General features: G+C 45.8%; 2 protein-coding genes across 2 annotated transcripts; one reads left to right on the forward strand and one right to left on the reverse strand.

Annotated features, from left to right (window-relative positions):
* Positions 1–1,170: 1,170 nt before the first annotated feature.
* Positions 1,171–12,837, reverse strand: LOC307021836 (uncharacterized protein). The gene is made up of 6 exons (XM_079654312.1): positions 12,820–12,837; positions 3,021–3,277; positions 2,730–2,920; positions 2,506–2,596; positions 1,808–1,980; positions 1,171–1,581 (listed from the first exon to the last, which is right to left on the reverse strand). Exons 2-6 carry the CDS (start codon positions 3,080–3,082, stop codon positions 1,403–1,405), a joined length of 696 nt encoding a protein of 231 aa, XP_079510438.1. The 5' UTR covers positions 3,083–3,277; positions 12,820–12,837; the 3' UTR covers positions 1,171–1,402.
* Positions 4,286–11,879, forward strand: LOC307021837 (uncharacterized protein). Its single transcript, XM_079654313.1, has 6 exons — positions 4,286–4,436; positions 9,220–9,348; positions 9,441–9,575; positions 10,051–10,116; positions 10,579–10,782; positions 11,177–11,879. The coding sequence occupies exons 2-6, from the start codon at positions 9,244–9,246 to the stop codon at positions 11,294–11,296; spliced, it is 630 nt and encodes a 209-aa protein (XP_079510439.1). The 5' UTR covers positions 4,286–4,436; positions 9,220–9,243; the 3' UTR covers positions 11,297–11,879.
* Positions 12,838–22,432: the final 9,595 nt, after the last annotated feature.

Here is a 22,432-nt window from a genome sequence, read left to right on the forward strand (position 1 = left end):
TAGGGTGCCCTATGCTTGCGTTGTACTCTTCAAAATAAAGGTTCTACGTCTTTGCCTTTAGACTGCGTTACAAATATACGTATATTATTATATTCATACATACAAGTACAAGTCTGTCCGTATGTCTGTCTTTCTATGTATATGTCTGTCTCGATGTCTTTCTATCTCGATGTCTGTCTGTCTGTCTTTCTGTGACTATATTTTAGAGTTTAAAGCGTAGCCACTTTTACTCCACTACATGTATTTAAAACCTTAAGTAACTTTACAGATTTGGATTAATTATGTGAAATGTAATCAACACTTAAATCAGACTTTAGTTCCACCTGGAGTAAATTCACAAGCTACCCTGCAGTATACAAAGTCATTCAAACTAGCTGCACCTTTACCAGCTTTGAGAACACTTTCATGATCAATCATTATAAAACATATCATATATATTATTCTGAAATGGACCAATCTGCACAATGACTACTTTTACTGTCGCTACTTTCACTATATTTTGATGATAATACTTTTCTACTTTCACTTGAGGAACATTTTGAATGCAGGACTTTTACTGTAACAGAGTATTCCTACACTCTGGTACTTCTACTTTTACTCAAGTACAAGATCTGAGTACTTCTACTTTTACTCAAGTACAAGATCTGAGTACTTCTACTTTTACTCAAGTAAAATATCTGAGTACTTCTACTCAAGTACAAGACCTGAGTACTTCTACTTTTACTCAAGTAAAAGATCTGAGTACTTCTACTTTTACTCAAGTACAAGATCTGAGTACTTCTACTTTTACTCAAGTAAAATATCTGAGTACTTCTACTCAAGTACAAGATCTGAGTACTTCTACTTTTACTCAAGTACAAGACCTGAGTACTTCTACTTTTACTCAAGTAAAAGATCTGAGTACTTCTACTTTTACTGAAGTACAAGATCTGAATACTTCTACTTTTACTCAAGTACAAGATCTGAGTACTTCTACTTTTACTGAAGTACAAGATCTGAGTACTTCTACTTTTACTCAAGTACAAGATCTGAGTACTTCTACTTTTACTCAAGTACAAGACCTGAGTACTTCGACAACTTCTGATAAATGGTTGATTTCCAAATGTTCTGTTGGTGCGTGGATGATAAAATAATAGTGTTTGATTGTATTGCCTTACGTATGCAGCTATTTGCCTGTGTTTAGAAACATAATTAAACATACCATGGACACACATTCAAACTATTTTCCATTTATTAAACATTGCAGATGAACAATTAACAAGTCATACAGCTAAAGAAAACTACAACAATAATTTTCTGTATGATAATATCATGGAACCTGGAATTTGAACACACACCACTTAACAATAAACAATAAACTTAACAATAAACTTAACAATAAACGACTGAACTGCTGTCCACTTTAGGGTAGGGCCCTTAAAGCATCCAGTGCTGCAGACAGTCCAGCAACCTGGGTATACACTGGCTCCTGATCCCTGCACTTAAGGCATTGGGGAGATGTTATCCTCCACTCCTCCACACAGAGCCTGCATCCCACCATGCTTCGGCAGCAGGAGGAAAACATGGGTCCAGTCATTGTGTCTTTAAAAAGAAAAAAGACAGATTTTTAAAGATATGCTGATAGTTACTGATTGATGTCATGGACTGTATTTCTGAAGCATGCACTCAAACTGAGAAAGATACTGTTCAGAAATAGATTTGAAAAGATTAACTTAGAATAATATGAAAATCCGGCACCTATATGTTTTATTTTTTAAATACTGTTTGTTACACTGAGCATTATTCAAAGAGAAGATGAAAACAATACCTCTGCAGATCAAACAGCTAAATGCCTGTTTGACTTCTGGCCTTGGTACTACCAAGTCCTGGCTGGCTGCCACTATGTCAGAAATCTTCCTGGTGACTTCTTCCAGGCCGTGGGATGCATCCAGCAGTTCCTCCACCTTGTTGCTCAGTGTGTGGACTTCAGATAGCTCATTTCTGTTTTTGTCACATTTTGAAAATAGTTTAAGTATTAGCAGTCATTTAAGATTTTTTCTTCATTTTATTAGAGATTAAAGAAAGTTATGTATTCCATGGCAAATTAGATGATGCTAAATAAACAAGAGCATGTGGAAACATTTCATTTCTTGAAATTACATTTCAAGGATATTGTTTATAAATGCTGATTGTAGAACGGATGTTGACTGTGACTCTTCATACCATGTGCTGACCCACAGAGTACTAAGGTGTGCTACAGTGAAGCCCATGCTTATGCATGTCTGCCCCAGATGGCAAACGTATATAGCCCTTGAGCTGCAAAAATACTAAATGGCCAGAAAGCAGCCTTTTTCAAATAATGAGAGGGTTTTGCCAGTCTGTTGTTAGCGAGTAAAATAAAGTGAAATGCTGCATATCGTGACCCTTCAGTTTGAGTGCCCTTCATTACACATTACATTATTATCCCTATTGATAGATCAGTTCAAACCTTCTCCAGACAAAATCAGTTTTGTTATTCAACCACACCTGCTTCTTGAGCCTCTTCGACGCCATTGCCTGAAAGCAGAGCTCTCAACAGCATGGATCTTTCTTGCATTCGGCCTCCAGTACAAAGACCCTTTATGAGAGAAATAAGGAGTAAAGACACGTGAAAATAAAATGTTAAAAGGGGCACATTGTTGTACTGATAGCACTTTCAGACCATTATCTTTTGCACAAATGAAAATGAAATATAGAATAATTATATTTACCAATTGTCCCTTCAGACTCAACGATTTCATTCCCAACGGTGTCTGTAAGGATGTACTCCTCACTGTCTCCCATGGCCACATTCACTTTTCCTGTGATCAGTGGAACGCTTGCCTCTGATTCAACAAATCTGATCATGACCACCCTTGTGGAAACAATCTTTCCATCCATTATTTCTGACACATGTATTGACCTGTAATGCAAAAAGAACAGTGACACACATTTAGTTAGCAACATGGACTAAAACGTAACATTCTAAAGCATGCCAACGTATGAAATGGGCCTCTCATTACCTTTGAAATGACCGAGGGGTGCTAATTGATCTAGTCAACTGACTCATGTTTGCAGTAGACATTGGCTGACTATGACGAAAAGCAAACGGCCGTGACTCAGCTGGCTCTGTCTGGATCCTTTGAGTCTCCCCAGGTTTTTCTCCATGAACCTCATAATGACCGTGATCAGAGAGGTCCAGGGAGCAGAAACACCCACTATCCAATGGAAAAACCGCAACGTTGGCGGCATCAGTGATGAAAAGGCTACCTGCGTTGACCTAAAAGAAAATAACAGGTTATATATATTTCACAATTTCCTTTTAAACAATCACTACATTGTTCTTTGTCTTTCCATGTGTGTCCTTGCATAATTTCTTCCTTTGTGTCGTTTCTTCAATGGTGGTAGTGGTTTATTAATTGTATTAAAAAAACATACAGTTAGTAGTTAATCCTCAAGATTATTTATATGCCGATATCAGACCTCAGTATCAATCTAAATGTCACTGATATAGTTTATAAATAAATGTCTTGCTGGACTGTACGACTAAATTGTCTCAGGGCTGTCACCAAGTAAATGCTGTTTTTAAGTTTCTTCTTGCTTCGCTTCTGCAAAGTTCAATTATAGTTATGCAGTTATTTGTGCAAAACAGTTCATATAAAATAATTATCATTGAATCTTTTCACATCTTTTCATGCCATGTCTATTTTGTGCACCAAATTAAGGATAACATCCGATAACATCCTAATAATATCCTTCCCCATTTACAATGTGATATCTAAACACTGTTTACAATTTTTTAATTGAATGATTAACTGACTCTCTCGTCCAGACGAGTCGTAGCTTTATTGCTATTGAAACAAGGTTAGCTTGTTACACGTTAACACACCATGTGCCTGTTCAATCAATAATTAATCACGGATCTCTTAAAAATACCTGAAAAATGCGGCTGATTCTGTCGACGCGCATGTTGTCTATTTTAAGAGTAACTCGCTGGCTGCCTCTGAAAAGAAAGTATGACTCCATCTCCGTGTTTATTGTTAACAATATATTGCTATCGCCGTGTCCGACAAGTCGTTCTTGGCGGTAATGTGTGCATTACACAGGGTGCATTTACAGCATGGTGCCGTAAATGTACCATCAATTTACACCAGGACCGCTGTGCGCATGACAGGAAAGTTTGATTGCGGGAAATATAGTCACCCTCCTTAGTAATAATAATGGAGTCCAGTTTGTTGGCCTACAGAGAAGTTATACAAAGTATGATAAAAGATGGTTATACTGATCAAAATATATCCGATCATCTCCAGTATGAATGTGGCATAACAAAAGGGTTCTCCCAAACAAATATCCGTCGCTTTTTTACCCAAAATGGTATAGGCAGAGAGCGAGTGCACGATTCCCAACTGGAAGTAGAGGTTGCTAAAGCAGCTGTTGAGGTGAGGTAGGACTATGGCTTAATTCAGTGATGTAAAGTAATTACGTAGATTTACTCAAGTACTGTACTTATTACTTCATAGTAATAGAGTGGTGTAGTGAAGCGTCCTAAAACCCGGAAGTAAGTTCCTTCTGGTTCCCTCGACAAAAAAGCTATGCAATTTCGCCATAGGATTTTGGAAAATAGCTCGAAATAATGTCTGCGGTTGACACACATTTAAGAGACGGAACACGGTTTGTTCAGTCGGATAATTTCCACATGTCTACCCTACTTTTATAATTTTATAATCATAAATCGAATCGAAAGATTTATGATTTTAGGACGTGTCACTGCACGACTCTATAGCCTACTGTTGGGCTTCGGAATGCTGGGAGGAGTAAATGGCCAGAAAGAATCCAAGAAATTTCTTTTAAAATTGACAGGGTTTTAATGATAGTAAACATGACGTTCCTCTGAGGCTGCAACAGGAGAAGGGCCGTATAAACGTTTCAGCTCCGATTATAAACTCTGGTACTTCCAGTCTTCTCCCATTGGTTGGCGGCGTCATATTCCGTTGCCCTCTATTGACGTAGCTAAACATCCATTCATAAGCATTTAAATAGCTATATACATTATAGTTAACCATATAGTAACAGTTGATATGTTAGCATCGATGAGTGGCAGTTGGAGACGGTGTGTTTAGTATGTAACTACACACGTTTTTAATAATAATAATAATAATAATAACTTTTATTTATATAGCGCTTTTCAATAACCCAAAGTCGCTTACAAAAAAAATTAAAAGTACAGAAAGGGGGTGAACAGGCAGAAGACAACATATTGGACAAGAAAATTGAACATGAACATTACATGAACAGGCAAAGGACAACACAGGGGGGGAGCAAGCATAGGACAACGAGCAAAAGACAACATAATGGAAAAGAGGAAAGAAAAAGTTGATGAATGTATGAATAAGAGATGCAGCGTGGGGTGAATAAGAGATACAGCGTGGGGTGTGAGTGAAGTCAGTGGGTTGGGGGGTAGGGTAAGTTGAAGGCTTGGGAGAAGAGGTATGTTTTCAACTGGGTTTTGAAGGTAGACAGTGTGGGAGAGTGGCGGACAGATTGGGGGAGGGAGTTCCAGAGGCGGAGTGCTGATCTGGAGAATGCTCTGTTGCCAAATGTTTTGAGTCTTGATGGTGGTACTGTGAGGGAGAGAGTGGAGGAGGATCGGAGGGCTCGGGGGGGGTTGTAGGGGATGAGGAGGTCAGAGAGGTAGGGGGGGGCTAGGTGGTGAAGGGCTTTATAGGTGAGGAGGAGTGTTTTGAAGATGATGCGTTGTTTGATGGGGAGCCAGTGAAGAGAGCGGAGAACGGGAGTGATGTGTTCACGGGTCCGGGTGTGGGTGAGGAGGCGGGCAGCAGAGTTTTGTACCATTTGGAGTCTATGGAGGGAATGGGAGGAGATGCCAGTGAGGAGGGCGTTGCAATAGTCGAGGCGGGAGGTGATGAAGGCATGGATGAGGGATTCAGCAGCACGGGGGGGGAGGTAGTGTTTGATTTTGGCAATGCGGCGGAGGTGGAAGTAGGAGATCTTGATGATGGAGCTGACATGGGGGTCAAAGGAGAGGGTGGGGTCCAGGATAACGCCAAGATTGCGTGCCAGGGGGGAGGGGGTGATGGTCGAATTCTCAATGGTGAGTGAAATGGGTCCTGTTTTATTGAGGGTTGATCTGGTGCCTATGATGAGTAGCTCTGTTTTATCACTGTTGAGTTTAAGGAAATTGTGAGTCAGCCATGTTTTTATTGAAGAGATGCAGGTTTCGATATGGGTGAGGGGAGGGTTGTGAGGGGATTTGGTGGTGATGTAGATCTGGGTGTCATCGGCGTAACAGTGGAAATCAAGGTTGAGGTTGCGAATAATGTGACCAAGGGGGAAAAGATAGCAGATGAAGAGGAGGGGGCCGAGGACTGAGCCCTGGGGGACCCCCTGTGTGACTGGGGAGAGGGCGGATGTGTGGCCAGAGAGGGAGATGAATTGTTGCCTGTCGGTGAGGTAGGAGGTGAGCCAGTCGAGAGCGGAGCCCTCAACACCCTGTTGGCGCAGCCTTTGTAGGAGGATTGAGTGATTCACAGTGTCAAAGGCTGCGCTGAGGTCTAGTAGTAGCAGGATGTTGAGGGCACCGGAGTCTGCAGAGGAGAGGAGATCGTTGATTACTTTGACCAGGGCTGTTTCAGTGCTGTGGAGTGGGCGAAAACCAGACTGGAGGGGTTCATAGAGGTTGTTGGACTGGAGGTGGGTGTGGAGCTGGGTGGCGACAATACGCTCCAGTGTTTTGGAGAGGAATGGCAGGTTGGAGATGGGGCGGTAGTTGGAGAGGTTGGCTGGGTCAAGGGTGGGCTTTTTGAGGATGGGGGTGATGGAGGCAAGTTTGTAGATGGAGGGAACAAGACCAAGGGATAGAGATTGGTTGAAGAGGGTGGTGAGGTGGGGGATGAGGACAGGGAGGCAGGCCTTAGTTAGGGTCGTAGGGAGGGGGTCAAGAAAGCAGGTGGTTGTTTTGGATGAGGTGATGATGGCTAGGATGTGGGAGGAGTCAACAGGAGAGAAGGCAGTGAGGGGAGGGAAGGGCGGGTGGACTGGGAGAGGAGGGGGGGCGTGGGGGTTGGAGGAGATAGTGGTCATGGCAGTTAGGGAGCTGTTGATTTGTGAAACTTTGTTGTTGAAGGCGAGGAGGAAGGAGTTGCATAGGTCAGGGGAGGAGGGTGGATTGATGTCAGGTGGCTGGAGCAATTTATTGATGGTGGAAAACAGGATGCGGGGGTTCCGGTTGGTGCTGTCGATGAGGGTGGAGAAGTGGGCAGATTTGGCGGCTTGGAGAGCATCACGGTAGGAGGAGATGTGAACTTTATAGGCTTCGGCGTGGACGGTGAGGTGGGTTCGTTTGAACAATCTTTCAAGTTGACGGCCGGTCTGTTTCATGGTACGGAGTTCCGGGGTGTACCAGGGGGCGGGGTTGGTGAATGAAACAGAGGAGGTTTTCCAGGGGGCCAGAGAGTCGAGGGAGTCAGAGAGAATTGAGTTGAGTGTGGTGGCATAGTCGTCAGGGGAAGAGGGGGCAGAGTCGGGCGGGAAGGCAGAGGATATGAGCTGGGAGAGCGTGAGGGGGTTGACTGCCTTGATGTTGCGGTAGGAGATGGTGCGTTTTTTGGGGTTGTGGGGGGAGGGTAGAGGGGCGGAGAAGAGGATGCAGAGATGATCAGAGAGTGGGAAGGGGAGGGGCTGGGGGTTAGATAATGGTAGAAAGGAGGAGCAGACTAAGTCCAGAATGTGGCCTTTGGTATGGGTGGGGAAGTCAATGTGTTGGGTGAGGTGGAAGCAGTCAAGGAGGGAGAGGAAGTCAGATGTCAGGGGGGCATTGGGCTGATCCATGTGGATGTTGAAGTCGCCGGTAAGTAGGAGGTGGGAAGATAGAGAGGATGCAATGGTGAGTAGTTCAGACAGTTCAGAGAGGAAAGAGGGGTGTGGCTTCGGGGGACGGTAGATTAGAACAGTAGTGATAGAGTTGGGGAGGGAGAAAGCAAGGTGTTCAAAGGATGAGATAGGTGGGAGGTTGAGGTTCAGTTCAGTGATGTGTAGGGATTGTTTGTGGAGAACAGCGAGACCACCCCCGCGCCCGGAGAGGCGGGGTCTGGCAGTGAAACTGTAGTTGGAGGGAGTGGCTTGGTTGAGAGCGTAGAAGTCCAGGGGCTGTTGCCATGTTTCACAGAGGAGAAGCAGATCAATGTTATTGTCCAGTAGCAGTTTGTGTATAACAGGTGATTTGTTGGAGAGGGAGCGGCAGTTCAGGAGTGCGAGGGAGATGGATGGTGGAGCAGGGGAGGGGGTACAAAGGTTGTTGAGGTTGGCAGTGCGGTGGATGGGGATGGCGGGGGGGTGGGGGATAGTCCAGAGTGAGGGGATGGGTGAACCGTCAGGGAGGTGTCGGTTGCGGGGGAGGCCAGCGCCCCGGTGGATGTAGCGGCGTCGGCGGAGGATCCCAGCGGCGCTAGCTGCGGTGGCAGTAGCAGCAGGGAGACGATGGTTGTTGTTGAGGCTGTGGAGGTCAGCAGCAGTGTAGATGAGAGGGCGAGAGGTTGGTGGTGTAGTAGGCTGAAGCAGCGGGAGAGATAGTCCAAGCAGCAGATGAAAGGTAGCAGCAGATGAGAGTAGCCAAGGTAGTGTATTTGCAGTGGTTATTAACTGATTGGCTAGGAGTTGGTAGGCAGTGAGATATGTGAAAGCAGCAGTGGACCAGGTGTTGGAGTGAGTGATGCGTGTGGTGTTGGTTACCCCAGACCGTCCCTGCGGCACCATGTCTGGACCTAGCTACCCAACAGTAGACGAGCTGGTGGGGAGTGGAGGCTTTTATCCATCTCTTCACTAATGCTGCTTGATATGCTACATCCTACTGTGAATGCTAAAAACAATGCAACTTCCGGTTCCGGAAGCTACTACCCCCGATATTTGTCCGTGGGGGAACAATACATCAGTGGACTAAAGTTCCGGTTTAATATGTATATTGATTATTCTCACAATACAAACAAATGTAACGAGCCCTGAATTATGGGTTTTCTTTGAGACGTAGGAGCTGAGTTGAGGCTTAACAATGATGTGACAGAAATACTCACTAATAACTTTGGACATAATTGTGTAAATAATAATGAGATAACTTTTCTGGGGTTTTTTGGTTCAATTAGAACAAAAAAAAACAGTTAAAACGTACCTTGGTCCTATTTAGTTTTTGTTTTGTGTTTACAAATTCAGACTGGACCAACATATGGAAGAAAAATGATGACTGGTTACCTGGCCTCAAAAGGAATCCGAGCATCAGAGGGGCGTGTTGGCCGTGTCCTCAGAGAAACTAACCAGCCATATCATGCAGATCGGTATCGTGTAGGTATTATTAAAAAACATCTAGATGTTCCTGTATTGTACATTGCTGTGAACATATTGTGAGAACAATAACATTGTGTTTAATTCCTCAGAGATTAAGGAATTTAAATCCAGTGCCATACAGTGCAGAGTACATGGGTCACAAATTGCACATTGACCAAAACGAGAAACTGGTGATGTATGGGGTGACCCACGTCCTTGCCGTGGACGGATTCTCCAGCAACATTGTAAGCCACTCCACCATGCCAGTGAAAAACAAACTTGCCATATATCAAGAGGTTTACCAGTAAGTTTCAGTGCCCTGTTTCTGTTATAATAATATAATAATAACCTAATAAAAAGGTTGCAAGCAGCAGACAGTAAATAATTTAGTAAACGTTTAGCTAAATAAAAACACAATGGCTAAATGTAGCTTTATTTGAACAGTTTTATTTGGGAAAAATATTGTAAATCGAAAACTACTGACAGGTAACCACTGTATATTGTACGTTACTTGGTAATTGATTGATGAGATCAACATTTTAACTGCGTACAAAATTCGCTTTAGCAATGCTTAGGTTGTAACAACAAACATGAAATTCTGTTACATGTCATAAGACTTTTGTATCGCTGTTTTGCAGGAGTGCTGTCCTACGATATGGAATGTAGGACCAAATCCGAGTAGACCATGGAAAATAATTCTACTTGACTCTTTTCATGCAGGAGAAATTGGCAGACTACCGGAATAACACAGGCAGACAGCCATACATGCAAACAAAGTCAACACAGGCGAGTTGTTTTTTTATCTGAATTGCAATCAACGTGTTCATACATTACATTACATGTTACTTGTTAGACGCTTTTATCCAAAGCGACTTACATACTCAATACTGTGGACAATCCCCACATAGCCATTTTTGTCTTTTATTCCTCACTTTATCTGCTGTAATCATGTAAATTACCCTGTGGCGAGACAAATAAAAATATTTCTGATCTCATTCCATTATTCACCCAACTGCTAGCTGATAAAGCTGTCAATAGACCCATGGCGTTCACTAAACTTCTCTAGGGGACTGCTAGCTTTTTCCTATGACATAGGAGAGATACACAGTACTTTTGAACTGGATACAACAGGAAATGGATAAAATACGAAGCCGGAAATTGGGAAAGAAATTGGGAAATGAACAATGGGAAATTACAATGTGCTCTCTACATTTGACTCTTCTCATTTTTGTTTACTTTAAATTACAGAATCATATTATAGAAAGGATGTGGCCAGAGGTAAACAACAGGGTAAACTACCCTCTGAAAGGCGCACTCAACCACCTTGTTGACCAGGAGGAACTAAACCTCGAAGACAACATCACACAATATTGTGTGTCCACTCCTACCTGTCAGGTAGCCAAAATTGGACTTGACCGGTGGTGCAGTCCTGGAATGCACACAGAATCCAAGGTTTTTATAGCAGTTTTCAGAATGTTACTTAAGCCCCATAACAAGTGACCTTCTTTATGCATTTTTATAAGTTGTACTTATATCCTACATTTGTTTCTCTCTGTATCCCCTTTTTTACACTAGGTTGATGGAAATGTTTAAATGTGGCATGTAGGCCTATATATTACAATATTTCAATAATTGTCTGAGTAAAGACATATCTACTATCTAGTTTATAGATTGCTCTTATTGCATGAAACATATATATCTGGTAAGTACATAAACAGTCAAATTAAAAACATGCTTTTTAAAGTTTGTAAGAAGTGTACTAATAGCACAGGCTATGAGGTTCATTGATATGCATGATATGTAACATTCCACTAACAATGGCAACTTATTTGTGTTTTTTTTTAAGGTAAGGGTATCCCAGATCAACTTGCTCATGGTGGGTGCCCAAAGAGACTGCCTGCAGATCTTTTGCCTGAAGCTACAGATGCTGCAGACTGCTATCATCAGGACGTGGGGTCCTCTCTGACAAGAGTGTCGCTGTTTGGGAGAAACCCATTTGCCACTGTGGAGCACCAGACAGCAGCTGAACAAGAATTTGCAAGGAACTATGCGGACATTGCTGAACTCTTTGAGCGTGCCATTCATAACGAGCCACCACCATTCCAAAACGGGATAAAGGATCTCATAGGCATTGTAAGAAGATATGTGTAAAGGCAAGTGATCAGGAGCCAGTGTATACGCAGGATGCTGGACTGTCTGCAGCACTGGATGCTTTAAGGGCCCTACCCTAAAGTGGACAGCAGTTCAGTCGTTTATTGTTAAGTTTATTGTTAAGTTTATTGTTTATTGTTAAGTGGTGTGTGTTCAAATTCCAGGTTCCATGATATTATCATACAGAAAATTATTGTTGTAGTTTTCTTTAGCTGTATGACTTGTTAATTGTTCATCTGCAATGTTTAATAAATGGAAAATAGTTTGAATGTGTGTCCATGGTATGTTTAATTATGTTTCTAAACACAGGCAAATAGCTGCATACGTAAGGCAATACAATCAAACACTATTATTTTATCATCCACGCACCAACAGAACATTTGGAAATCAACCATTAATCAGAGGTTGTCGAAGTAATTAGATCTTGTACTTCAGTAAAAGTAGAAGTACTCAGATCTTGTACTTGAGTAAAAGTAGAAGTACTCAGGTCTTGTACTTGAGTAAAAGTAGAAGTACTCAGATCTTGTACTTGAGTAAAAGTAAAGTGTAGGAATACTCTGTTACAGTAAAAGTCCTGCATTCAAAATGTTCCTCAAGTGAAAGTAGAAAAGTATTATCATCAAAATATAGTGAAAGTAGCGACAGTAAAAGTAGTCATTGTGCAGATTGGTCCATTTCAGAATAATATATATGATATGTTTTATAATGATTGATCATGAAAGTGTTCTCAAAGCTGGTAAAGGTGCAGCTAGTTTGAATGACTTTGTATACTGCAGGGTAGCTTGTGAATTTACTCCAGGTGGAACTAAAGTCTGATTTAAGTGTTGATTACATTTCACATAATTAATCCAAATCTGTAAAGTTACTAAAGGTTTTAAATACATGTAGTGGAGTAAAAGTGGCTACGCTTTAAACTCTAAAATATAGTCACAGAAAGACAGACAGACAGACATCGAGATAGAAAGACATCGAGACAGACATATACATAGAAAGACAGACATACGGACAGACTTGTACTTGTATGTATGAATATAATAATATACGTATATTTGTAACGCAGTCTAAAGGCAAAGACGTAGAGCCTTTATTTTGAAGAGTACAACGCAAGCATAGGGCACCCTAGCCAATCAGAAGCAAGGAGGCGCTGGAGACACACCCACTTATGGAAACGAAACATTGAGTGGTATACTTGTTTTAACAGTAAGAACAGAAAAACGAAAAAACGAGCTGAATTTCCGTTTTTTCATTTTGGGGCAAAATTGAAAAACAAAAAAAAGACCCGTTTCTGCTTTTTTTTTTGTTTCAATTAGAACGAAAAAACAAACGGTTAAAACGTACCTTCGTCGTCCGAGAGGTCTTTTTGCCTTTTGCTTTTTACCTTACTAAATGGTCTAATGGTCATTGGAGCGAGGGGCGGGGCGAAACTCACGGAAGTGATTTCAAAACAAAAGCACTCGTTTGCTAAAATCACACTTGAATCACTACAGTATCCTGCTGAAGGAACGGTGATTATTATAAACAAGGGGAATTTAGCGATCACAACGAAAACGGCCAAGACACATATTGAGCCCAGAAAATGAATGTTATTAAGGGCTGTAAATATAATAAGCCTATGTCTAAAATGGACAACATTGTTAGGAGATTTAAACTATACAGCGGTTCTGCACTGCGGTCAACTCAGCCGCCTCTCGCGTTTGTTTTTTCAGATCAGCTGCTCTTCATTATTCCTGCTATATTTGACGAGTGATACAAATATTTGTTACCACAAGTTCTTAAGGAAACTGACACTGTTGGACTCGGTTCTAGTTTGACTTCTACCAGAAATAAAATGAAGTAGCCTACTTACTGTGTACTTTTCCAATAATCCTCTGTGTCCCCTCCTGAGAACAAGAATGCATGTTTCTCTGCTATTTTGAATAAGTGTTAAAAAAAAATTTCTTCATGAGACTGATATTGTTGGACAGAGTATTTTAAGAGGATGGTAGACTTGATATCAGCACTCCTTCCAGTCAGTACTCCGGAAGCATTTTTATCCCATGGAAAGTCTTTAGAGTCTGGCCTGGGTAGCTGGTCTATCCTTCAGCACACTGACACACTCTTGTTGGCCTCTTATTCGCTGCTGTCTTTTAATATATGATTATTTCTCTGCTCCTAGTTCATTCCTCGCAGATTCTTCCATCAGTCCCAGTCATTGCATGTCAGTCAATAGAGCTTCGAAATTTTCCAATTCGACAAAAAATGTTTTTACTGTGTATTTATTGAGAAATACTCTGTCAAAGTCCCCTGCTGAGAACAAAATCAAGCCACTTCTGCTAAGTTTGATGAGGGAATTCTTTTTTGTTGCCATTAGTTCTTCGTGAGATTGATCCTGTTGGACTCAGTACTAGTGAAACTACCCCCACAAGTAGGCTACTATGAAGTACTTACTGTGTAATTTTCCAGTACTCCTCTGTCCCCTCCTGAGTACGAGAATGCATGTTTCTCTGCTATTTTTGAATAAGCGTTAAAAAAACCTTTCTTCATGAGACTGATATTGTTGGACAGAGTATTTTAAGAGGATGGTAGACTGCACACTGATACACTCTGTCACTCTGGTTGCCCTGATGCTGCCGTCTTTTAATATATGATTATTTCTCAGCCGCTAGTTTGTTCCTCGCAGATTCTTCAGTCTCATCAACCTCATCCTTCCATCAGTCCCAGTCAACGCCTCCAGCACAATTCCAGTGTCTGACTCCTAATGATATTGTCCTGATGCTGTATACAAGGGTGATGCCCCATGATCACAAAATGACCCCTCTAGAGTCTGAGTGCCAAGGACCTTATATTATATCTGTCTTTAATGTTACATCACCCATTATAACAATTTGCTTTCCTTTTTCCTCTTCTCTTTACTGAATAGTCCTGTCTTTAAGTATAATACAATGTAAAGTCCTTTTCCTGCACCATTTGAAGGCTTCAAAAACAGGCCTTTTTGTATGTGTTTGGAGAAATAACACCATCAATGGCCCAGAATTGTACTTTATAAACTATGAATCTTGTGGTGCTTGAAGAAATACACACTGGCTAATATGGTTATATGCCTTTTTTGGAGCCCTTTTTTGCAATATTTATTAAAATGTCACTAGGTATTTAAACAAACCACTATCTGAGGATAATACAAGCAACCATAAAACACCCTTTACTAGAGAGCCATTGAAGCCAAAAATGTATCCTTCCACAAATCTTTTCATCTGCTGTATTCATAAAGCTGCCACGTGTTTTCAAATTTAGGCACTATCTGTGCAGAACATTACAAATATTCTTCATTTGCAGTATTTTATTTTAAAAGTGTTCAGAAAGACTGCAGCAAATATGCTATATCTATAGAATATCAATATTGTTATTAACTTCAATCAAAGTCCATTTAAATAGCGGGCAAGACTTTCCGAGGGGTAAAAATGCTGCTGCTGGAGTACTGACTGGAAGTAGGCTATTGCTGATATCATGTCTACCATATCCTCTTAAAATACTCTGTCCAACAATATCAGTCTCATGAAGAAAGGTGTTTCAACGCTGATTCAAAATAGCAGAGAAACATGCATTCTTGTTCTCAGGAGGGGACATTGACAGAGGATTACTCAAAAATTACACAGTAAGCAGTAAGTACTTCATAGTACTTGTTGTCGGAGTAGTTTCACTACTAGCCTACTGAGTCCAACAGGATCGATCTCACGAAGAACTATTGGCAGAAAAAATAATAACAAACTCGAGAGACGGCTGAGCTGACCCCAGTGCAGAATCGCTGTATAGTTCAAATCTCCTAACAATGTTGTCCATTTTAGACATAGGCTTATTATATTTACAGCCCTTAACAACATCAATTTTCTGGGCTCAATATGTGTCTTGGCCGTTTTCGTTGTGATCGCTAAATTCCCCTTGTTTATAATAATCACCGTTCCTTCAGCAGGACACTGCAGTGATTCAAAGTGTGATTTTAGCAAACGAGTGCTTTTGTTTTGAAATCACTTCCGTGAGTTTCGCCCCGCCCCTCGCTCCAAGGACCATTTGACCATTTAGTAAGGTAAAAAGCAAAAAGCAAAAAGGCCTCTCAGACGCTCTTCCGTTTACGTGTTTAATAAAGAAAAACAATTGTACCGTAGATACACAGATTATTGACCATCCTCATCTGCGCTCTTATTTTGAAAGACAACTTCCGGTAGCAGAATATGAATAAACGGGGGGGGTTTTTGTTTCTGTTTTCTAGTGATATTATTTTTTGTTTTGAGAAGTAGAAAATGAAAATCATCCCGTTTTTTAAGTTTAGTAAATCCATTTTTGACCATGATAAAGAAAAAACGCGTTGTATTTCAATTTTGGTTTTTCAATTTGAAAACGAAAATCAAATATCCAGTCGTTTTTTGTTTTTGAATATCCATTTGTGAAAAGACAAAAATCCAATGACCAAAACATACACTGACTGACCGTACACAGATAATACACTGCAACTCATGCAGCAAACTCCGGAGTCCACTCGTCCACGTTAGTGTTGGTGCCTCCTGGGGAGTTTCATGAACATATCGGACTTCTCTTATGGATTGCTGTGCATTATACTTGTGATGTGTAGTTCATACTGTAGCGACCCTGATAGGATGCTGAGGGTGTCACTTAGGCATCCCCCGTCTCTCTGCCGATCACAGAGCTGCACAGTGATGCTGGTCTAGGTGCGGGTCTGTGGTTGGGGAAGCAGACGGGGGAGGGCGGGAAGTTCTGACGTAGTCTGGGTTATAATAAATAGGAGTGTGTGTGTAAGTGGAGAGAGAGTGTTTGAGGTTGAACCCACAAGCTATCCCTGTACCTGTGATCATCTAGAAAATAAGAGTTATTAAAGCCTAATAACTGGAAGCCTGTTTCCGACTCCATCTGTGAACGTTACATTGGTGTCAGAAGTGACTTTTCGAACGGAGGACGTCTATCCGGACGGGTGTTCGTAATTGCGTCACGGAGCTAGCAGGTAAGCTAGCGGAGATGGAAAAGTTCAACAAGATGGGAGTGAAGCAGGAAAGTAGGGATGGAGAGGAAGAAGGAGCATGCGGGTGGTCGAGGAACATGAGTGGGGAGTTTGTGAAGGCACGAGAGGCGAGAGAGCGCCTGAGGGAGTCGGCGGTGAGGATGGCTAGAGACGCGGGAATGTCGCCATCTTCAGCTGCGTTTCGGGCCAAAACTGAGCGGGATGTAAACAACGATGGCGGCGCCCATCAACCGGTAGCAGCCGCCGTGTCCGTGAAGACACCCAAGTACTCGGGTAAGGCTGAATGGGAGGCTTTCCATGCCCAATTTGAACTGCTTGCACATGCCGGGGGGTGGTCAGTAGAGACCAAAGCACTACAGCTAGCTTTGTGCCTCACAGATGAGGCTCTGTCATGTCTGCTGCTGCTTAGCCCTGAGGACTGGCACAACTATGAAGCATTAGCGGGGACTTTGAAGAGGCGGTTTGGACAGTGTTTCCCGCCAGAGCTGCTCCGGAACAAATTGAGTAACAGCTGTAGGAAGTCTGGGGAGACGCTGCGTGCGCTGGCTAATGATGTGGAGAGCCTAACGCGGCGGGCGTATGCGCACATGCCGCCCGGAGTGCAGAGTGAGCTGGCCCGTGATCAGTTCATCAGGGCTCTCCTCCCTGTGGAATTGAGGGTAGAGGTACAGCTGCAGCATCCACAGTCCTTGCAGGCGGCCTTGGAGATGGCTGTGGAGAGAGAGGATGTGTGGAGTGCAGCTGCGAGGAGCAATGGAGGGCCGGTACCATCGGCTGTGAAGAGCTGCAGGGAGGAGAAGCCTGCATGGGTTACCGAGATGACGGAAATGATAAGGGCTGTTTCTTTGCAGCCAACACGCGGAACAAGTACCAGGGTCTGCCGGGGGTGTGGTCAGCCGGGACATTTGGCCAGAGACTGCCCCAAGGCACGCCGGACCCAGGGAAATGACGGGGGGTCCGCATAAAGGGGAAGATGCGGAGCCAAGCCCAAAAACTCCTCAAACAAACCACCGTTTTATTGTCATCAACACAGACATCAGAGGAAGGGGCCCGGCAGCACAGCCGGGGGAGCCAGACGCTACGCCTTCCTGAAGAAGATGACGACACAGGCTTGGAGCCTGACGTCGCGGTGGGCCGTGCTGGGGGTGGGGATTCCTGTTATGTCCCTGTCGCTGTGGAAGGGGTGCCCTGCACTGCACTGGTGGACACAGGCTCTACAGTAACCATAGTGAGACCAGAGGTGTGGCCCAGTAGGACTATGTTGGAGACGACAGCGGTGCGTCTCCGCACAGTCACAGGAGAGCTGGCACCCATGAAAGGAAGAGGCATGCTGACTGTGTCGGTGGGGGGAGTTGAATTGCAGCACCCCGTGTGGATAGCGGCGGTACAGGACTCGTGTATTCTGGGTCTGGACTTTTTGAGGGCGGCTGGGTGCCGTCTGGATTTTCTAGCAGGCACAGTGAGTTTCCATGGGGGGCCGCTGATCACTATGACCCGTATCCACGTCCCTGCTGAACCTGCGGGGAGACCCCCTACACACACTGTGAGTACTCTAGGAACGGAGGAAAATCCTACCTCCTTTCCCGTATCCACGGTGGCGCCCACTCTGGACAGTTCCACACCGGTCACCCCCGGACGGTGCCACCCGATCGCAGCCCCCCCTCAGTTACCCCAGACTGGGGTGGAAGAAGCTCCGTCTGCAGTATTGGAGGTGTGGAGGAAGAACTGTGGCGGCCTAAATCCAGAGCAGCAAGAGCAATTGTGGCAGCTAATGCTAGAGTTCCAGGGCAGTTTTGCCATGAAGGAGGAGGAGGTGGGCCGAACGCATCTGGTAGAACACGAGATTGATACGGGGGACGCGCGTCCCATCAAGTGTCGCCCACGCCGTCTTCCCCTAGCTCGTCAGCAGACTTGCGACGAGGCAATGCAAAGCATGCTGGGGCAGACATCATCGAGCCCTCCAACAGCCTGTCGGCCGTTCCGGTAGTCATGGTCCCGAAGAAGACAGGTGGCTGGCGGCTGTGCCCAGACTACAGACCGGTGTACGGGGTCACTAAGAAGGATTCATACCCCCTTCCCCGCATCGATGAGTCCCTGGACCTGGTTGCAGGGTTGTCATGTCATGGTTCTCTTCCTTGGACCTCCGCAGTGGGTATTACCAAGTTCCTCTGGCCCCAGAGGCTAGACCAAAAACGGCTTTCTGTACCGGCCGGGTACTATGGCAGTTCAAGGTCCTCAGTTTTGGGCTTTGTAATGCCCCGGCCACTTTTGAGCGGTTGATGGACAGGGTGCTGTCGGAGATTCCCCGCCAGCAGTGCTTGGTTTACGACATCCTGGTGCATGGCAGCTCGTTCGAGGCGGCCCTAGGATAGCTACGAGTGGGGCTGGAAAGGATCAGAGCCGCTGCTTTGAAGCTACATCCAGATAAGTGTCATTTCATGCAGAGAGAGGTCACTTTCCTGGGCCACAAAGTGGGGGGTGAAGGCATCGGCACACTGCAAGAGAAAGTGCAGGCGGTCGCGGGCTGGCCAAATCCTCGCAAACAGTAACAGCTGAAGAGCTTCCTTGGCCTGGCTTCGTACTACAGGAAGTTTGTACGGGGTTTTGCTTGCACGGCTGCACCCCTATTCCAGCTTCTGCAGAAGGACAGGGATTTCCTGTGGTCGGAGCAATGTCAAACAGCGTTTGACAGCCTTCGGCGTGCCTTGTGTGAGTCCCCGGTTCTCGCCCCAGCCATCCCCAGTCTGCCGTTCACCCTGGACACAGACGCTAGTGGTGTGGGTGTAGGTGGAGTGCTCTCCCAGACTACTTCGGAGGGGGAGCGGGTGGTGGAATACTTCAGCCGGGCGTTCAACAAAGCAGAACGCCGATACTGTGTCACTCGCAGGGAACTTTTGGCAGTGGTGCTGTCCATCAGGCACTTTAAATACTACCTGTGTGGTCAGGCGTTCACGGTGAGGACGGATCACTCTGCATTACAGTGGCTCATGACGTTCAAAGAGCCCGAAGGGCAGGTCGCCAGGTGGATAGAAGAGCTCCAAGCCTTCGACTTCAGGGTGGAGCACCGGGCGGGGGTGCGCCACACAAATGCGGATGCTCTCTCCCGCCGCCCGTGTGCTGCTGGTGGATGCCACTACTGCGAGAGGAGAGAGACTTGTGAAAAGGAGTTGCTGGAGGAGGACGTCGTCTGTGCGGCAGCGAGGCAAGTGGAAGAGGTTGTCTGCCGGGAGCTCCGGTCAGTGGACGGGGCCGAGTGGAAGCAACAGCAGGGGCTGGACGCTGTTCTACAGCCTGTACTGCACTGGGTCAAATCGCAGCAGCGACCACCGTGGGAGGAAGTGGCCGTGCTCTCTAAAGCGACCAAGGGGCTGTGGTCGCAGTTTGAGGCTCTACGCCTGTGTCAGGGCGTGCTACAGCGGGCGTGGAAGGAGCTAGCAACGGGGGAGAAGAGGTGGCAAGTGGTGGTCCCGAGGGGTCTGCAAGAGGCCGTACTCAAGGCCATGCATGGAACGGCAAGGTTCTGGGCACTTTGGCTTCACTAAGACGCTCCGGCGCCTTCGTCAGGGCTGCTACTGGGGGCAGTGCCGGAGGGATGTCGAAGACTTCTGTCACCGCTGTGACCCGTGTATGGCTCGGAAGGGTCCCCCTGGTCGTTCCCATGCTCCACTGCAACAGTTTCTCGTGGGGGCTCCGATGGAGAGAGTAGCGGTTGATGTGGTGGGTCCTCTGCCTTTGTCGAACAGGGGTAACCGCTACGTGCTCACGGCCATAGACTATTTCACAAAATGGCCAGAGGCGTATGCCCTCCCTGATCAAGAAGCAGAGACCGTCACAGATGCCTTGGTGGCCGACATGTTCAGCCGGTTTGGAGTACCGGAGACCCTGCACAGTGACCAGGAGAGACATTTCGAGTCCCGGGTGTTTGCCTCCATGTGCACACAACTGGGCATGCACAAAACACGCACCTCCCAATTGCAACCTCAGAGTGACGGACTAGTCGAGAGATTCCATCGCACCAGGGGACAACAGCTGGCCATCCTCACATCTCAGCATCAGCGCGACTGGGACGAGCATCTGCCCCTGGTGCTCATGGCATGTCGCTCTGCAGTCCAGGAGTCCTCAGCCTATTCTCCTGCCCTCCTCATGTTGGGGAGAGAGCTGCGAACCCCGGCTGTTTTGGCGTTTGGTCAGCCACCAGATTCCCTGGACACGCTTTCAGTGCCTGAGTACGCCCGGAGACTTCAGGACCGCCTTGATTCTGCTCACGCCTTTGCCCGAGATCAGCAGAAAAGTGCTAGGGTGAGACAAAAGCGGAACTACGACACCCGGACAAGAGGGCAGCATTTCCGTGCAGGGGAGCTGGCTTGGGTCTACAGCCCCCAACGCAAGAAAGGCCGGTGCCCAAAACTGGACAGCAAGTGGGTTGGTCCGTGCAGAGTACTGGAGAGGGTGGGGGAAGTGGTTTACAGGGTGCAGCTGCCATCAAGGGGGAGAAAAGTGGTTCTCCACAGAGACAGGTCGGCTCCATACCGAGGAGTCGCTTCCCCACAGGCCCCAGGAACACCGGGGCCCACAGCCGGCCCTGCAACATCCTCACTCAGGTCCCCCGGCAAGCGGAGCAGCAGTGCCTCCTCAGGGACTGAGTGTCCCCCCATTTTCTTTCCCCTTTTCCTGCCTGGGCCGGAACCGGCCAACCCAGTCCCCCTGCCGAGAAGGCAGTCACGACCCCCGGGTCGTTTCAGAGGCTTTGTGTGTTGGTAAAGTTTTTTAGTGAGACCCCTTGTTTAGGGTAGAGGGCAAGAATGCGCCCTGGTCTCACTGGCAGGGATGGTAGTCCACCCAGACCTTCCTAGTTAAAGTTCAGTGTGTAGTTGTAGTGTTGTGCTGGGTTTTGTTTGTTCCTCGTGGGCGAGGAACTTTGTAGTGGGGGGGTAGTGTAGCGACCCTGATAGGATGCTGAGGGTGTCACTCAAGCATCCCCCGTCTCTCTGCCAATCACAGAGCTGCACAGTGATGCTGGTCTAGGTGCAGACCTGTCGTTGGGGGAGCAGACGGGGGAGGGCGGGAAGTTCTGATGTAGTCTGGGTTATAAATAGGAGTGTGTGTGTAAGTGGAGAGAGTCTGTGAGGTTGAACCCACAAGCTATCCCTGTACCTGTGATCATCTAGAAAATAAGAGTTATTAAAGCCTAATAACTGGAAGCCTGTTTCCGACTCCATCTGTGAACGTTACAATACTTTATCCATCCATCCATCTTCTCCCGCTTATCCGTGGTCGGGTTGCGGAGGTAGCAGTTCCAGCAGAGAGCCCCAAACTTTCTGTTCCCTGGCCACATCAACCAGCTCTGACTGGGGGATCCCAAGGCGCTCCCAGGCCAGAGAAGAGATATAAACCCTCCATCTGGTTCTAGGTCTACCCCTTGGTCTCTTCCCAGCTGGACGTGCCTGGAACACCTCCCTAGGGAGGCGCCCAGGTGGCATCCTAACTAGGTGCCCGAACCACCTCAACTGGCTCCTTTCGACGCGAAGGAGGAGCGGTTCAACTCCGAGTCCCTCCCGGATGACCGAAACTTCTCACCTTATCCCAAAGGGAGACACCAGCCACCCTGCGGAGAAAACCCATCTCGGCCGCTTGTACCCGCGATCTCGTTCTTTCGGTCATGACCCATCCTTCATGACCATAGGTGAGGGTAGGAACGAAAATGGCCCGGTAGACAGAGAGCTTTGCCTTCTGGCTCAGCTCCCTTTTCGTCACAACGGTGCGGTAAAGAGACTGCAGTACCGCTCCCGCTGCTCCGATTCTCCGACCCATCTCACGCTCCATTGTTCCCTCACTCGAGAACAAGACCCCGAGATACTTGAACTCCTTCACTTGGGGTAAGGACTCATTCCCTACTTGGAGTGGACAGTCCATCGGTTTCCTGCTGAGAACCATGGCCTCAGA

Source organism: Notothenia rossii (genome assembly GCF_949606895.1).
Source record: "Notothenia rossii genome assembly, chromosome: 10".
NCBI classification, from domain to species: domain Eukaryota; kingdom Metazoa; phylum Chordata; class Actinopteri; order Perciformes; family Nototheniidae; genus Notothenia; species Notothenia rossii.

What these genes read in the sequence shown, in the direction of transcription:
- LOC307021836 (XM_079654312.1), bottom strand. Translation starts at nt 3,082, where the DNA reads ATGTCTACTGCAAACATGAGTCAGTTGACTAGATCAATTAGCACCCCT. An exon ending in ACCCCTCGGTCATTTCAAAG is followed by an intron (nt 2,921 to 3,020) that starts GTAATGAGAGGC and finishes TTTGCATTACAG; the next exon opens with GTCAATACATGTGTCAGAAA. An exon ending in TGAGTCTGAAGGGACAATTG is followed by an intron (nt 2,597 to 2,729) that starts GTAAATATAATT and finishes TCTCTCATAAAG; the next exon opens with GGTCTTTGTACTGGAGGCCG.
- LOC307021837 (XM_079654313.1), top strand. Translation starts at nt 9,244, where the DNA reads ATGATGACTGGTTACCTGGCCTCAAAAGGAATCCGAGCATCAGAGGGG. An exon ending in ATCATGCAGATCGGTATCGT is followed by an intron (nt 9,349 to 9,440) that starts GTAGGTATTATT and finishes TTAATTCCTCAG; the next exon opens with AGATTAAGGAATTTAAATCC. An exon ending in GAATGCACACAGAATCCAAG is followed by an intron (nt 10,783 to 11,176) that starts GTTTTTATAGCA and finishes TTTTTTTTTAAG; the next exon opens with GTAAGGGTATCCCAGATCAA.